The sequence below is a fragment of the Oncorhynchus clarkii genome, chromosome 18 (assembly GCF_045791955.1).
Source record: "Oncorhynchus clarkii lewisi isolate Uvic-CL-2024 chromosome 18, UVic_Ocla_1.0, whole genome shotgun sequence".
Classification (NCBI taxonomy): Eukaryota; Metazoa; Chordata; class Actinopteri; order Salmoniformes; family Salmonidae; genus Oncorhynchus; species Oncorhynchus clarkii.
Genome location: NC_092164.1, coordinates 1,513,697 through 1,532,097, shown reverse-complemented (window position 1 = coordinate 1,532,097; position 18,401 = coordinate 1,513,697). Strand labels below are relative to the sequence as shown.

At 46.8% G+C, this 18,401-nt stretch overlaps 1 protein-coding gene across 1 annotated transcript in view; it reads left to right on the top strand.

Moving 5' to 3' along the window:
- The first annotated feature begins 369 nt into the window (after positions 1-369).
- The window catches only part of LOC139373914 (protocadherin-17-like), a 159,553-nt gene continuing 141,521 nt past the window's right edge, over positions 370-18,401 (top strand). The window contains exons 1-2 of the mRNA XM_071115006.1: positions 370-956; positions 1,805-4,660. Coding sequence (XP_070971107.1) covers positions 2,162-4,660 — 2,499 coding nt within the window. The 5' untranslated portion in view covers positions 370-956; positions 1,805-2,161. The remainder of the gene's footprint in view (positions 957-1,804; positions 4,661-18,401) is intronic.

Genomic DNA, 18,401 nt, shown 5'->3' with positions numbered 1-18,401 from the left:
CAAAACCGTGTCTGTTTTTGAATTTTTGAAAATGGAAAGCAGAGGAACCGAAGGACTATCCATTCTGTTCGTGTCGGTTGCGCCTAGGGACCACCTACCAATCTGTATTCTGTCAACTGGTTTTTAAATCCCTCCCTTGTTACGGACACGGTGAACTCCTATAGGCCGAGAGTCGTACCCACCTCTTCAAATCTATTGGTTAGCGTTGCATCGGTAGGAATGTTTAACGCACCATGAGTTGAGCAGAGTTTAGTCCGAGAGAAGCGGTGCAACGGGAATGAACAGACCCGCACGAGTAACATAATAATCCAACCGTCAGTTTTCTTTATAACCAGTTTTTTTTTTTTTAATGACAATGACAATTTACAGGCTACCTACGTTTACAGACAATATGACAATCAACTGTGGAACGTTTTGAATAGGACTGTTATTATTGAGACATTGACCATAACCCACCGCTGTCTGTCTGTCTTTTAAACCGGAGAGTGAGAACCGACAAGGACGTGCCGCTATACGGGAACGTGTAACCCGGGCATCAGTGCAGCTCACCGGACCGGTAAACACGTCTCTAATAACCACCGTGGATCTATATTTTCCATTTGGAATCTTCACAGCTCTTTTCTCAGAAACATTCTCCTCGAAGGATCCGGTGACTCACCGCGAAGGGGAAGGCAAGCCTCTGCATTCTAATCAGCCGCACCGGGAGAACGGAGAGGAGAACGGAACGAGCTCATTGACATTACAGTCATACTTTTTGTGGAGCACTTCTACTTCGGTAGCTGAACCCGCACCACTCGTAGCGCTGCTAGTCTGCGTCGGTCGGAGCTGGTTGCTGGCTTCATTCTCACCACCCGGAGAAGGAATAGCAGGGTGACAGACCAAGCGAGGGGATTGGGTTTTAACATAAACCAAAACCAGGGATTATTTGTATTTTGTATTTAACCTGATACCTTTCGGTAAGTGGATGTGTTTTACCCCTTCTCTGGTCTACTGTCGTAGCGCAGGTGTTTCCTATAGGATTGATATTCTCACCAGGCAGACTATAAGGCGTTTCAAACGGATAACGGGAGTTTTTACCAAACCTCTCCTGTCTCTCGGTGTTGATGCAACAGCTTCTGAGACGCCACGAGCCTCGCCAGCCCAGAAGAGCTGGAACGGAATAAATAGGAGGCTTGATTCTAGTCTTGTTTTGTGTCTCGCTAGTTATGATTTCCCTTTGGATCGTTTTAAATAGGCGGATTATGCTAATTTGGTAATGCGTGTAAGAGGCTCATTTTAACGCGTTCCTATTCATAAGGGTTACTCAAATCGGGCGGCTATATAGCTATTGATTTAGATATGGCTATACATTCGTCTGTTTCTTTAGTTATAAACTGCCGAATGTGTCACAGGGAAGAAATGACATATTTATTCATACTTATGACCGTTGTCATCTACATCCTAATAACCAATTTGAATATCCCACTGAAGCGCATGTGTCAGATTTCCTATAACACACGGATAGTTTATAGATTACATATCCATACGATCCAAAGGACAACAACACAGAGCAGTATTGTGTATCATTAGCACTGCGCCTCCCCGACGCTTCTCAAGGTTACCTAATTGACAGGCTATCCCCATCCATTGTGGCAATGATTTACGCATTAGTTGTGCGTTTCATGTTGAAGGACTCAGTCACTGCATATTCACCCATAGCTAAGGATATAATTATCAAGTCGAGACGGTTCATTATGTCTAGTATATTGATATATGAATACAGTTTATTAACATATAATACTATTCACCCCCCTTTGTGTTTCAGGTAAGAGAGCGACAGAGAGAGCAACGGGAACGCATAACGGCTATTCTATCCGGTTGGAGACAGACCGGGTTACGATTATTCCTGAGATGAGCCCTAGGCGTTCAACTGAATTTAAATTAGGTGTCCACGAGCACCAGCGTTTTCTATAAGGGAAAGGAGAGCGAGAGAGAGAGAGAGAGAGAAAAAGGGAATTTAAATCGGTGCTCTAGAATGACTTCTACATTCCACGATGAACGGAACTGTGTGTTTGATCCTGAATGGTAGAAATCACCCATTTTGTGTTGGAGAAATCAACAAGTCGGAGTCGGAGGCGTAAAAAACAAAATCGCTCGAAATTAAAAAACCTCTCACCGAAGGATGTATCTTTCCATTTTATTTTTCCTTCTCCTTTGGGCTCAAGCCCTGGCTTTGAAAAACTTGAATTATTCCGTTAACGAAGAACAAGGACCGGGGACGGTTATAGGCAACATCGCTAAAGATGCTAAACTCGGTCTCGGGCAAGGAGGACAAGGGAAAAAATCAAACTTCAGAGTTCTGGAGAATTCAGCACCGCATCTCATCGATGTGGACCCTGAGAGCGGGCTGCTCTATACCAAGCAGCGCATCGACAGGGAAACACTGTGTCGGCGGAACCCCAAATGTCAGCTCTCCATGGAGGTGTTTGCTAACGACAAAGAGATCTGCATGATTAAGGTAGATATAGTCGACATCAACGACAACTCGCCCACGTTCCCTTCCGATCAGATTGATATTGACATTTCTGAGAACGCTGCCCCGGGCACCCGCTTCCCGCTTACTAGCGCTCATGACCCGGACGCTGGGGAGAACGGGCTAAAAACCTACCAGATCACACGAGACGACTACAATCTGTTTTCTCTGGATGTAAAATCCCGCGGGGACGGAACTAAATTTCCCGAGTTAGTTATTCAACGGCCGTTAGACCGGGAGGAACGTAACCATCACACCCTCATCCTAACCGCTACGGACGGCGGGGAGTATCCCAGATCAGGAACCATGCAGATTAATGTGAAAGTTATTGACTCTAACGATAACAGCCCTGTGTTTGAACAGCCCTCTTATGTTGTAGAAATCCCAGAAAACTCCCCACCTGGGAAAGTATTGATAGATTTAAACGCCACAGACCCAGACGAGGGTTCCAATGGTCAGGTGGTTTATTCATTCAGCGGCTACGCCCCGGATAGAATCAGAGAACTCTTCTCTATAGATTCTAGAACGGGAGTCATAAAAATACAAGGAGAGATTGACTACGAGGAGAACCCTATTATAGAAATAGATGTTCAGGCTAAGGATTTAGGCCCTAACCCCATCCCAGGCCACTGTAAAGTAACTGTGAATGTGATCGACAGGAATGACAACTGGCCCTCCATAGGGTTTGTGTCTGTGAGGCAGGGGGCCATTAGCGAGGCAGCCCCACCAGGCACGGTCATCGCTCTGGTCAGAGTCACGGATAAAGACTCTGGGAGGAACGGGAAGCTCCAGTGTAGAGTCTTGGGGAACGTTCCGTTTAAACTAGAGGAGAACTACGACAACTTCTACACCGTGGTGACGGACAGGCCTCTGGACAGAGAACAGCAGGACGAGTACAACGTCACCATCGTGGCCAAGGACAACGGCACGCCGCCCCTTAACTCCACCAAGTCGTTCACGGTGAAGATTCTCGACGAGAACGATAATGTTCCGCGTTTCACCAAAGCTGTGTATCTGCTCCAGGTGCCGGAGAACAACATCCCCGGGGAGTATCTGGGTTCCGTCCTCGCTCTAGACCCGGACCTGGGCCAGAACGGAACCGTGTTCTACTCCATCCTCAACTCCAACGTGAGCGGAGGAGACGTCAACACCTTCGTGAACGTGAACGCGGCCAACGGGGCAATCTACGCCGTGAGGTCATTCAACTACGAACAAATCAAATTCTTTGATTTTAAGGTCTTGGCGAAGGATGCTGGGTCTCCTCACCTGGAGAGCAACACCACGGTCAGGGTCAGCGTCTTAGACGTTAACGACAATATCCCCGTCATCGTTCTCCCGCTGCTCCTGAACGACACGGCGGAGATCCACGTGCCACGGAACGTCGGCGTAGGTTACGTCGTCACCACGGTGAGGGCGGTCGACAACGATTACGGCGAGAGCGGGCGGTTGACCTACGAGATCTCCGACGGTAACGAGGAGCATCTGTTCGAGATGGACCCGGTGACGGGCGAGGTACGGACCGCCCACCCCTTCTGGGAGGACGTCAGCCCCACGGTGGAGCTGATCATCAGGGTGATGGACCACGGGAAGCCCACCCTCACCACCGCCGCACGCCTCATCGTCAAGGCCTACAGCGGACCGCTGCCGGGCGGCGAGCCCCACATCAACGAAGAGCATCACAACTGGGACACCTCGCTCCCTCTCATCGTCACCTTATCCATCATCTCTATGATGCTGCTGGCTGCCATGGTAACCATCGCCGTGAAGTGCAAACGGGAGAACAAGGAGATCAGGACGTACAACTGCCGCATCGCGGAGTACTCTCACCCGCAGCTGGGCAAAGGCAAGAAGAAGAAGATCAACAAGAATGACATCATGCTAGTTCAGAGCGAGGTGGAGGAACGGGACGCCATGAACGTCATGAACGTGGTGAGCTCCCCGTCGCTCGCCACCTCCCCCATGTATTTCGATTACCAGACGCGGCTGCCGCTGAGCTCGCCCAGGTCGGAGGTCATGTACCTCAAGCCCACGGCCAACAACCTGTCGGTGCCCCAGGGACAGGGCCACGGCGTCGGCTGTCACACGTCCTTCACTGGCCCGGTGACTAACACCACAGATACCCCCAGTAGCAGGATGTCCATTATACAGGTAGGAACCAGAAACCATTCAACCAGGTTTTTATTGATTTATGTGAACCTTTGTTTATTTAGGTGACGTTAAGATTCAAATTCCCTTCTTGTTGGAATGTTGGAAATTTGTGTTTGGCTTTACATGTGTCCGACACAGCAAACAGACAGAAAGCAGGACAGCATTCGATATATAAACGACAGCATTGTGATTATCCACCATATTCCTTCCTCCTACCCCTCATCCATCTCCTCTGCTTAAGATCTTTTCCCTCTCTACTTAATGGACTGGTGTACTGGAGTGTAGGTATAGTGTAACACGAGTGAGAGAGAGATGGAGATATGGAAAGAGAGAGAGAGAGAGATAGAGATGGAGATATGGAAAGGGAGAGGGAGAGGGAGGGAGAGAGGGAGAGTTGTAGATATGGAAAGAGAGAGAGAGAGGGACAGAGTGAGAGAGAAAGAGAGAGAGAGAGAGTTGGAGATATGGAAAGAGAGGGAGAGAGAGTTGGAGATATGGAAAGAGACTGAGAGAGAGAGAGAGTTGGAGATATGGAAAGAGAGGGAAAGAGAGAGTTGGAGATATGGAAAGAGAGGGAGAGAGAGAGAGTTGGAGAGTTGGAGATATGGAAAGAGAGAGAGGGACAGAGTGAGAGAGAAAGAGAGAGAGAGAGGTGGGGTGCATGGTGACAGGTAGGTCATGCTGCACATCGTGGAGAGAGAGAGAGAGAGCAAGGGAGGGGGACAGTGTGAGAGAGAGAGAGAGAGAGAGAGAGAGAGAGAGAGACAGAGAGAGAGACAGAGAGAGAGACAGAGAGAGAGAGAGAGAGAGAGACAGAGAGAGAGACAGAGAGAGAGGGACAGAGAGAGAGAGAGAGAGAGAGGGACAGAGAGAGAGAGAGAGAGGAGCCGGTGACATCATGACACATCGATTCCGTGTAATATTTAGGAAGATGTATCATGTGTTGAAATCCAGACCTCTTCAACCAGACGTCACCCCACGGCCGTTTTATAACAGAATTACACTTTAATACATCTCTCTGTGACGGTGGAGAAATCCAATCAGTTACATTTTGTTGTTTTGTTGTTGTTTTGACAATATCGCAATGTTATTTCTTTGCATTGGTTGGCTGTGTCTTGTACCAAAAACTCCAGTATTTTTCCTTCATAGCTTGTTCTCCATCTTCTTTTTTTAACGAGGGAGACCATTTGTTTCCTCTCTTGTCCCTCGGCAGCAGACATAATGGTGAGCGATATGTTTGGAACATCAAATCGCAGTTTCCAAATTTGAATACATGTAGAATAGTGAGAATCGCAATACGTATGGCATCGACACACGTATGGCATCGACACACAATATGTATGGCATCGACACACAATACAATACGTATGGCATCGACACACAGTACGTATGGCATCGACACACAATACAATACGTATGGCATCGACACACAGTACGTATGGCATCGACACACAATACAATACGTATGGCATCGACACACAATATGTATGGCATCGACACACAATACAATACGTATGGCATCGACACACAGTACGTATGGCATCGACACACAATACAATACGTATGGCATCGACACACAGTACGTATGGCATCGACACACAATACAATACGTATGGCATCGACACACAGTACGTATGGCATCGACACACAATACAATACGTATGGCATCGACACACAGTACGTATGGCATCGACACACAATACAATACGTATGGCATCGACACACAATATGTATGGCATCGACACACAATATGTATGGCATCGACACACAATATGTATGGCATCGACACACAATATGTATGGCATCGACACACAATATGTATGGCATCGACACAGTACGTATGGCATCAACACACAATACAATACGTATGGCATCGACACAGTACGTATGGCATCGACACAGTACGTATGGCATCGACACACAGTACAATACGTATGGCATCGACACACAGTACAATACATATGGCATTGACACAGTACGTATGGCATCGACACACAGTACAATACGTATGGCATCGACACAGTACGTATGGCATCGACACACAGTACAATATGTATGGCATCGACACACAGTACAATACGTATGGCATCGACACACAGTACAATACGTATGGCATCGACACACAGTACAATACGTATGGCATCGACACACAGTACAATACGTATGGCATCGACACACAATACAATACGTATGGCATCGACACACAGTACAATATGTATGGCATGGACACACAGGTATGGTGTTGATATTGTGTTGTGAGGTCCCTGGTAATTCCCAGCCCTAACATCTCTGTGGGAGGAAAGACAAACGGCTAGTATGTGATGGAAGTTATTATTGAGAGGGAATGTTTTAAACATGACAACATACCAGATGTTCTCAACAACCTGTTGAGACAACCTGAACCTGTTGACTGAGGGCCTACTCTATAGATACTCTATAGATACTCTATAGATACTCTATAAATACTCTATAGATACTCTATAGATACTCTATAGATACTCTATAAATACTCTATAAACACTCTATAAATACTCTATAGATACTCTATAGATACTCTATAGATACTCTATAAATACTCTATAGATACTCTATAGATACTCTATAAATACTCTATAGATACTCTATAGATACTCTATAAATACTCTATAGATACTCCATAGATACTCTATAGATACTCTATAAACACTCTATAGATACTCTATAAACACTCTATAGATACTCTATAAATACTCTATAGATACTCTATAGATATTTCATGTATTTTTTTTAATATCACAAATCATGCTCCAATATTTATGGTTAAAATGTCCTGGTGGAAAAATAATGTTCTCTCAAACAGCCTGTGTTTACCTGTAATGAAAGGGCTCCACATTTTATTTTACTAGGAAATGTCAATGAATCAGTTAAAAACAAATCATTATTTACAAGGATGGTCTGGGAACAGTGGGTTTAACTGGTCTGGGAACAGTGGGTTTAACTGGCCTGGGAACAGTGGGTTTAACTGGTCTGGGAACAGTGGGTTTAACTGGTCTGGGAACAGTGGGGTTAACTGGCCTGGGAACAGTGGGTTAACTGGTCTGGGAAGAGTGGGGTTAACTGGTCTGGGAACAGTGGGTTTAACTGGTCTGGGAACAGTGGGTTAACTGGTCTGGGAACAGTGGGTTTACAGTGGGTTTAACTGGCCTGGGAACAGTGGGTTAACTGGTCTGGGAAGAGTGGGGTTAACTGGTCTGGGAACAGTGGGTTTAACTGGTCTGGGAACAGTGGGTTAACTGGTCTGGGAACAGTGGGTTTACAGTGGGTTTAACTGGTCTGGGAACAGTGGGTTTAACTGGTCTGGGAACAGTGGGTTTAACTGGCCTGGGAACAGTGGGTTTAACTGGTCTGGGAACAGTGGCTTTAACTGGCCTGGGAACAGTGGGGTTAACTGGCCTGGGAACAGTGGGTTAACTGGCCTGGGAACAGTGGGTTTAACTGGCCTGGGAACAGTGGGTTTAACTGGCCTGGGAACAGTGGGTTTAACTGGCCTGGGAACAGTGGGTTTAACTGGCCTGGGAACCGTGGGTTTAACTGGCCTGGGAACAGTGGGTTTAACTGGCCTGGGAACAGTGGGTTTAACTGGCCTGGGAACAGTGGGTTTAACTGGTCTGGGAACAGTGGGTTTAACTGGCCTGGGAACAGTGGGTTTAACTGGTCTGGGAACAGTGCGTTTAACTGTTAACTGTTTACATATTATTGGGTTCTATCTGATAGATTATTGGGTTCTATCTGATATATTATTGGGTTCTATCTGATATATTATTGGGTTCTAATAGATATATTATTGGGTTCTATCTGATATATTATTGGGTTCTAACTGATATATTATTGGGTTCTAACTGATATATTATTGGGTTCTATCTGATATATTATTGGGTTCTATCTGATATATTATTGGGTTCTAACTGATATATTATTGGGTTCTAACAGATATATTATTGCGTTCTAACTGATATATTATTGGGTTCTAACTGATATATTATTGGGTTCTATCTGATATATTATTGGGTTCTATCTGATATATTATTGGGTTCTATTTGATATATTATTGGGTTCTAACTGATATATTATTGGGTTCTATCTGAAATATTATTGGGTTCTAACAGATATATTATTGGGTTCTAACAGATATATTATTGGGTTCTAACATATATATTATTGGGTTCAAACTGATATATTATTGGGTTCTAACTGATATATTATTGGGTTCTAACTGATATATTATTGGGTTCTATCTGATATGTTATTGGGTTCTAACTGGTATATTATTGGGTTGTAACTGTATAAACCCACTGTATGTCAACTAACCCCTCCCTGAGAAGACTTGGAAGTCCATCAGCTTAGTCTTTATCCATGTGTAATCTGCAGGGTCTCATAGTTCTACCTGTTGTACTACTACAGTGTCTTAATCAGGACTTTAACCTCGTCTGACATGTCTTTAAACAGGCTTAGTGCCACAGACAGAGAGAGACACACTGGAGGGATGAGGCAGTTGTCGGGGGGGGGGGGGGGGGGGGGGGGGGGGGGGGGGCTAAGCCAAATCACCCCCTCAGTCCTCACAAAGAGGGTTTAACTGGGAACAGAGAAGAGCAGAGATTTCCAGAAAAATACACAGCAGTAGTATCTGTAGTCTGTAGCATGTGGCTAGCTGGGGGCTCACAGCAGTAGTATCTGTAGCATGTGGCTAGCTGGGGGCTCACAGCAGTAGTGTCTGTAGTCTGTAGCATGTGGCTAGCTGGGGGCTCACAGCAGTAGTATCTGTAGTCTGTAGCATGTGGCTAGCTGGGGGCTCACAGCAGTAGTATCTGTAGTCTGTAGCATGTGGCTAGCTGGGGGCTCACAGCAGTAGTATCTGTAGTCTGTAGCATGTGGCTAGCTGGGGGCTCACAGCAGTAGTATCTGTAGTCTGTAGCATGTGGCTAGCTGGGGGCTCACAGCAGTAGTATCTGTAGTCTGTAGCATGTGGCTAGCTGGGGGCTCACAGCAGTAGTATCTGTAGTCTGTAGCATGTGGCTAGCTGGGGGCTCACAGCAGTAGTATCTGTAGTCTGTAGCATGTGGCTGGCTGGGGGCTCACAGCAGTAGTATCTGTAGTCTGTAGCATGTGGCTAGCTGGGGGCTCACAGCAGTAGCATCTGTAGCATGTGGCTAGCTGGGGGCTCACAGCAGTAGCATCTGTAGCATGTGGCTAGCTGGGGGCTCACAGCAGTAGTATCTGTAGTCTGTAGCATGTGGCTGGCTGGGGGCTCACAGCAGTAGTATCTGTAGTCTGTAGCATGTGGCTAGCTGGGGGCTCACAGCAGTAGCATCTGTAGCATGTGGCTAGCTGGGGGCTCACAGCAGTAGCATCTGTAGCATGTGGCTAGCTGGGGGCTCACAGCAGTAGTATCTGTAGTCTGTAGCATGTGGCTAGCTGGGGGCTCACAGCAGCAGTATCTGTAGTCTGTAGCATGTGGCTAGCTGGGGGCTCACAGCAGTAGTATCTGTAGTCTGTAGCATGTGGCTAGCTTGGGGCTCAGGTCATTTTCAGTTCGGTGTCAATGACTCAGTTCATTTCTGGAGTTTCTAGTTGTATGTACAGACCAACTTTCATTTCTATTCTGGTGGACTGACTGAGGTAGGATCATTCTGATGGTCGTCGAGGTGTTCCCATTAGCCCCTCTCAGGATATCCAACATGGCCTCTATTGTGAGGCAGCTGCAGGTCAAAGGTGACTCAGAAACCGTTGGTGCTTTCTAAAGGGGGAGGGGTTTCTAAAGGGGGAGGGGTTTCTGCTTCCTCTAAGGCTCTAGTGTAAAGGTGACTCAGAAACCATTGGTGCTTTCTAAAGGGGGAGGGGTTTCTAAAGGGGGAGGGGTTTCTGCTTCCTCTAAGGCTCTAGTGTAAAGGTGAGGTATTATATCAGACTGCAGGTCAAATGCTCTTCTCTCTCCTCCTCCTCCTCCTCCTCCTCCTCCTCCTCCTCATCCTCCTCCACCTCCTCCTCCTGTACCAGACCCACTAGTTGACCCTGTACCAGACTCACTAGTTGACCCTGTACCAGACCCGCTAGTTGACCCTGTACCAGACCCGCTTGTTGACCCTGTACCAGACCCACTATTTGACCCTGTACCAGACCCACTAGTTGACCCTGTACCAGACCCGCTAGTTGACCCTGTACCAGACCCACTAGTTGACCCTGTACCAGACCCACTAGTTGACCATGTACCAGACCCACTAGTTGACCCTGTACCAGACCCACTAGTTGACCCTGTACCAGACCCACTAGTTGACCCTGTACCAGACCCGCTAGTTGACCCTGTACCAGACCCGCTAGTTGACCCTGTACCAGACCCACTAGTTGACCATGTACCAGACCCACTAGTTGACCCTGTACCAGACCCACTAGTTGACCCTGTACCAGACCCACTAGTTGACCCTGTACCAGACCCACTAGTTGACCCTGTACCAGACCCGCTAGTTGTTGTGTCCCTTCCTTACATTAGTCATACATGCCGTTGTATTGAATTATTTATGAGAGAGAGAGAGAGAGAGAGAGAGAGAGAGAGAGAGAGAGAGAGAGAGAGAGAGAGAGAGAGAGAGAGAGAGAGAGAGAGAATCAGCTTTCATCTGAGGTCATAAAGGTAGTTTTTATTTTTTCTCTCTCTCTCTCTCTCTCTCTCTCTCTCTCTCTCTCTCTCTCTCTCTCTCTCTCTCTCTCTCTCTCTCTCTCTCTCTCTCTCTCTCTCTCTCTCTCTCTCTCTCTCTCTCTGTGTGTCTCTGTGTGTGTGTGTGTGTGTGGACAGTAACCTGAAGCTAGGCAGGGCAGAGTGGTGTGGTAGAAACATCAGGAAACAAAGACAGAATCCCTCCTCTATTGATCCGGAGGCACGCTGCCTGTCTGTCACTACAGCCTGGTGGGGAGGGAGGAGGAGTTAGGGAATAAAATACACAGAGAAATAAGGAAGTAATATCCTGTCCATCGCACGTCTGCACAGGGACATCTTAAGTTGTTCTCTCCCTCTCTTCCTCCTCTCTCCTTTTCTCCCTTCCCTCCTTCCATGCCTCTTTCTCTCTGTCCCTCCTTGACCGAGCGTGCTGCCCCTACAGCTCTACAGGATACAAGACCCAGTCAGTACTAACTCAACCCTCCACAGTACTACACCTCTACAGGATACAAGACCCAGTCAGTACTAACTCAACCCTCCACAGTACTACAAGACCCAGTCAGTACTAACTCAACCCTCCACAGTACTACAGCTCTACAGGATACCAGACCCAGTCAGTACTAACTCAACCCTCCACAGTACTACAAGACCCAGTCAGTACTAACTCAGCCCTCCACAGTACTACAGCTCTACAGGATACCAGACCCAGTCAGTACCAACTCAACCCTCCACAGTACTACAAGACCCAGTCAGTACTAACTCAACCCTCCACAGTACTACAAGACCCAGTCAGTACTAACTCAACCCTCCACAGTACTACAAGTCCCAGTCAGTACTAACTCAACCCTCCACAGTACTACAAGACCCAGTCAGTACTACCTCAACCCTCCACAGTACTACAGCTCTACAGGATACAAGACCCAGTCAGTACTAACTCAACCCTCCACAGTACTACAAGACCCAGTCAGTACTAACTCAACCCTCCACAGTACTACAAGACCAAGTCAGTACTAACTCAACCCTCCACAGTACTACAGCTCTACAGGATACCAGACCCAGTCAGTACTAACTCAACCCTCCACAGTACTACAGCTCTACAGGATACCAGACCCAGTCAGTACTAACTCAACCCTCTACAGGATACCAGACCCAGTCAGTACTAACTCAACCCTCCACAGTACTACAGCTCTACAGGATACCAGACCCCGTCAGTAGTAACTCAACCCTCCACAGTACTACAGCTCTACAGGATACCAGACCCAGTCAGTACTAACTCAACCCTCCACAGTACTACAGCTCTACAGGATACCAGACCCAGTCAGTACTAACTCAACCCTCCACAGTACTACAGCTCTACAGGATACCAGACCCAGTCAGTACTAACTCAACCCTCCACAGTACTACAGCTCTACAGGATACCAGACCCAGTCAGTACTAACTCAACCCTCTACAGGATACCAGACCCAGTCAGTACTAACTCAACCCTCCACAGTACTACAGCTCTACAGGATACCAGACCCCGTCAGTAGTAACTCAACCCTCCACAGTACTACAGCTCTACAGGATACCAGACCCAGTCAGTACTAACTCAACCCTCCACAGTACTACAGCTCTACAGGATACCAGACCCAGTCAGTACTAACTCAACCCTCCACAGTACTACAAGACCCAGTCAGTACTACCTCAACCCTCCACAGTACTACAAGACCCAGTCAGTACTAACTCAACCCTCCACAGTACTACAAGACCCAATCAGTACTAACTCAACCCTCCATAGTACTACTGCTCTACAGGATACCAGACCCAGTCAGTACTAACTCAACCCTCCACAGTACTACAGCTCTACAGGATACCAGACCCAGTCAGTACTAACTCAACCCTCCACAGTACTACAGCTCTACAGTACTACAAGACCCAGTCAGTACTAACTCAACCCTCCACAGTACTACAAGACCCAATCAGTACTAACTCAACCCTCCACAGTACTACAGCTCTACAGGATACCAGACCCAGTCAGTACTAACTCAACCCTCCACAGTACTACAGCTCTACAGGATACCAGACCCAGTCAGTACTAACTCAACCCTCCACAGTACTACAGCTCTACAGGATACCAGACCCAGTCAGTACTAACTCAACCCTCCACAGTACTACAAGACCCAGTCAGTACTAACTCAACCCTCCACAGTACTACAAGACCCAATCAGTACTAACTCAACCCTCCACAGTACTACAGCTCTACAGGATACCAGACCCAGTCAGTACTAACTCAACCCTCCACAGTACTACAGCTCTACAGGATACCAGACCCAGTCAGTACTAACTCAACCCTCCACAGTACTACAGCTCTACAGGATACCAGACCCAGTCAGTACTAACTCAACCCTCCACAGTACTACAGCTCTACAGGATACCAGACCCAGTCAGTACTAACTCAACCCTCTACAGGATACCAGACCCAGTCAGTACTAACTCAACCCTCCACAGTACTACAGCTCTACAGGATACCAGACCCCGTCAGTAGTAACTCAACCCTCCACAGTACTACAGCTCTACAGGATACCAGACCCAGTCAGTACTATCTCAACCCTCCACAGTACTACAAGACCCAGTCAGTACTAACTCAACCCTCCACAGTACTACAGCTCTACAGGATACCAGACCCCGTCAGTACTAACTCAACCCTCCACAGTACTACAGCTCTACAGGATACCAGACCCAGTCAGTACTAACTCAACCCTCCACAGTACTACAGCTCTACAGGATACCAGACCCAGTCAGTACTAACTCAACCCTCCACAGTACTACAGCTCTACAGGATACCAGACCCAGTCAGTACTAACTCAACCCTCCACAGTACTACAGCTCTACAGGATACCAGACCCAGTCAGTACTAACTCAACCCTCCACAGTACTACAGCTCTACAGGATACCAGACCCAGTCAGTACTAACTCAACCCTCCACAGTACTACAGCTCTACAGGATACCAGACCCAGTCAGTACTAACTCAACCCTCTACAGGATACCAGACCCAGTCAGTACTAACTCAACCCTCCACAGTACTACAGCTCTACAGGATACCAGACCCAGTCAGTCGAGTGAAATAAAAAGCCCCAAAAGCCCCAAAAGCCCCTAATTTCATTAGTGTGGGACAGGAGAAATCCCTATGCTTGAATGTGGATGATGGAGCAGGGTAATGATGACTAATTCATCTTAAGGCATTGCAGGGTATTACTTAGTGTGTAATCAAGGTTAAAGCCAATCCGGTATGGTGTTCCTTCCTCAAAGCCTAGAGACAGGATTTGGTAATTCATTCAAAGTACAGCATTGAGGCAGTTGAGCCTTGGCTGTCTCTGCAAGCGATGTGAGGATTTTCTACCCAGGTTGCACTGGGGCCTAATGGAGGTAGCGTGTGGCCAGGATATCGGCTCACGGTTGGCGGGCGGCGGAGGAGGAGGAGGAGGAAGAGGAAGAGGAGGAGGAAGAGGAAGAAGAGGTGGAGGAGGAAGCAGCGAAAGGCTTAGTGCACTAACTGGATTATTTAATGGATGCATCCTAAATGGTACCCTATTCCCTACATAGTGCACTACTTTAGACCAGAGCCATATTCCCTACATAGTGCACTACCTTAGACCAGAGCCCTATTCCCTACATAGTGCACTACTTTAGACCAGAGCCCTATTCCCTACATAGTGCACTAATTTAGGTCAGAGCCCTATTCCCTACATAGTGCACTACTTTAGACCAGAGCACTATTCCCTACATAGTGCACTACTTTAGACCAGAGCCCTATTCCCTACAGTGCACTACTTTATACCAGAGCCCTATAGAACCCTATTCCCTATATAGTGCACTACTTTAGACCAGAGCCCTATAGAACCCTATTCCCTATATACTGCACTACTTTAGACCAGAGCCCTATTCCCTACATGCTGTCTATCTTGCTGAGAAGCTGCTGTGCAGGAATAAAGAGCCAACCCCAATACAGTGGCAGGGTTGACTTGGTTGAAGACTCAGAATGGGCTGATGGCTATAATGGCTATAAAATTAGCCTGTAGGTGGCGACAGTCTGCCACAACGTGGAGCAGCACCTCACTAGAGGGGAGAGAAGAGGCTCCGTCATCAAGATGTCAAGTCAGACCACACTGTTCAACTGACAGTGAAACAACAGGAGTTTCCGTTTGATTATAAACCATGTGACTAATGATGAGGGCCATCCAGATGGTTGTGGTGTGAATCAGGTCCATTCTGATCAGACAGGGAAAGAGGGAGATTCCAGGCGTGTGATTTAAGCCCTCAGCAGACTGGCTGTCCTGGGGCCATCTCTCTCTGTCTCTCTCTGTCTCTCTCTGTCTCTCTCTGTCTCTCTCTGTGTGTCTCTCTCTCTCTCTCTATCTCTCTCTCTCTCTCTGTGTCTCTCTCTCTCTCTCTCTCTCTCTGTGTCTCTCTCTGTCTCTCTCTGTCTCTCTCTCTCTCTCTCTCTCTCTCTGTGTCTCTCTGTCTCTCTCTCTCTCTCTCTCTCTCTCTCTCTGTGTCTCTCTGTCTCTCTCTGTCTCTCTCCCTCAATCTCTCTCTCCCTTAATCTCTCTCTCCCTTAATCTCTCTCTCTCTCTTTTCACCTCCATCCCTCTCTACCTCTCTCCCTCCATCTCTCTCTCTCTCTCTCCCTCCATCCCTCTCTATCTCTCTCTCCCTCCATCTCTCTCTCCCTCTCTCCCTTTTTCCCTCCATCTCTCTCTCTCTCTCTCTCTCTCTCTCTCTCTCTCTCTCCCTCCCTCTCTCTCTCCCCCTCTCTCAATCTTCTTTTTTATTGCTGCTCTGTATGTGATGATGGTGCTCAGTATTCATTATTCAGTATTCAGTATTCAGTGTTGTATTGAACAGACTGAACAGAACAGACTGAACAAACTGAACAGAACAGACTGAACAGACTGAACAGAACAGACTGAACAGAACAGACTGAACACACTGAACACACTGAACAGAACAGACTGAACAGACTGAACAGAACAGACTGAACACACTGAACAGAACAGACTGAACACACTGAACAGAACAGACTGAACACACTGAACAGAACAGACTGAACACACTGAACAGAACAGACTGAACCCACTGAACAGAACAGACTGCACAGAACAGACTGAACACACTGAACACACTGAACAGAACAGACTGAACACACTGAACAGAACAGACTTAACACACTGAACACACTGAACAGAACAGACTGAACACACTGAACAGAACAGTCTGAACAGACTCCACAGAACAGACTGAACACACTGAACAGAACAGACTGAACACACTGAACACACTGAACAGACTGAACACAGTGAGCTGAACAGACTGAACAGAACAGACTGAATTCTCTGGGCTGTGTCCTCCCGACTAAACCATCTGTCTACAGAACAGACTGAATTCTCTGGGTTGTGTCCTCATCCATCCTGCTACAGTACTGTGTCCTCCCTACTAAACCCTCTGTCTACAGAACAGACTGAATTCTCTGGGTTGTGTCCTCCCTACTAAACCCTCTGTCTACTGAACAGACTGAATTCTCTGGGTTGTGTCCTACCTACTAAACCCTCTGTCTACAGAACAGACTGAATTATCTGGGTTGTGTCCTCCCGACTAAACCCTCTGTCTACAGAACAGACTGAATTCTCTGGGCTGTGTCCTCCCTACTAAACCCTCTGTCTACAGAACAGACTGAATTCTCTGGGCTGTGTCCTCCCGACTAAAACATCTGTCTACAGAACAGACTGAATTCTCTGGGCTGTGTCCTCATCCATCCTGCTACAGTACTGTGTCCTCCCGACTAAACCCTCTGTCTACTGAACATACTGAATTCTCTGGGCTGTGTCCTACCTACTAAACCCTCTGTCTACAGAACAGACTGAATTCTCTGGGCTGTGTTCTCCCGACTAAACCCTCTGTCTGCAGGAAAAGATTTAGCGAAAGGATGTTCAGCTGTAGCATTGCTGCCATTCATTGAAGACAGAGGAAGTGTGTGTAGTGTAATGTGTGTGTGGTGTAATGTGTGTGTGTAGTGTAATGTGTGTGTAGTGTAATGTGTGTGTAGTGTAATGTGTGTGTGTGTGTGTGTGTGTAGTGTATGTGTGTGTAGTGTTATGTGTGTGTGTGTGTGTAGTGTATGTGTGTGTAGTGTAATGTGTGTGTGTGTGTAGTGTAATGTGTAATGTGTAGTGTAATATGTGTGTGTGTGTGTAATGTGTGTGTGTGTGTGTGTGTGTAGTGTAATGTGTGTGTAGTGTAATGTGTGTGTGTGTGTGTGTGTGTGTAGTGTAATGTGTGTGTAGTGTAATGTGTGTGTGTGTGTAGTGTAATGTGTGTGTGTAGTGTAATGTGTAATGTGTAGTGAAATATGTGTGTGTAGTGTATGTGTGTGTGTGTAGTGTAATGTGTGTGTGTGTGTAGTCCAATGTGTATGTGGTGTAATGTGTGTGTGTGTGTAGTGTATGTGTGTGTAGTGTAATGTGTGTGTGTGTGTGTGTGTAGTGCAGTGTGTGTGTGTAGTGTTTTGTGTGTAGTGTAATGTGTGTGCGTGTGTGTGTGTGTAGTGTATGTGTGTGTAGTGTAATGTGTGTGTGTGTGTGTAATGTAATATGTGTATGTAATGTAATGTGTGTGTGTGTGTGTGTGTGTGTGTAGTGTAATGTGTGTGTGTGTGTAGTGTAATGAGTGTAGTGTGTGTGTGTGTAATTTGTGTGTCGTGTAATGTAATGTGTCTGTAGTGTAGTGTAATGTGTGTGTGTGTGTGTGTGTATAGTGTAACGTGTGTGTAGCGTAATGTGTGTGTGTGTGTGTGTGTGTGTGTGTGTGTGTGTATAGTGTAGTGTATTGTGGTGTAGTGTAGTGTGTGGTGTAGTGTGTATAGTGTAGTGTAGTGTGTGGTGTAGTGTGTATAGTGTGTGGTGTAGTCTGTATAGTGTAGTGTATTGTGGTGTAGTGTAGTGTGTGGTGTAGTGTGTATAGTATAGTGTAGTGTGTGGTGTAGTGTGTATAGTGTAGTGTAGTGTGTAGTGTAGTGTGTA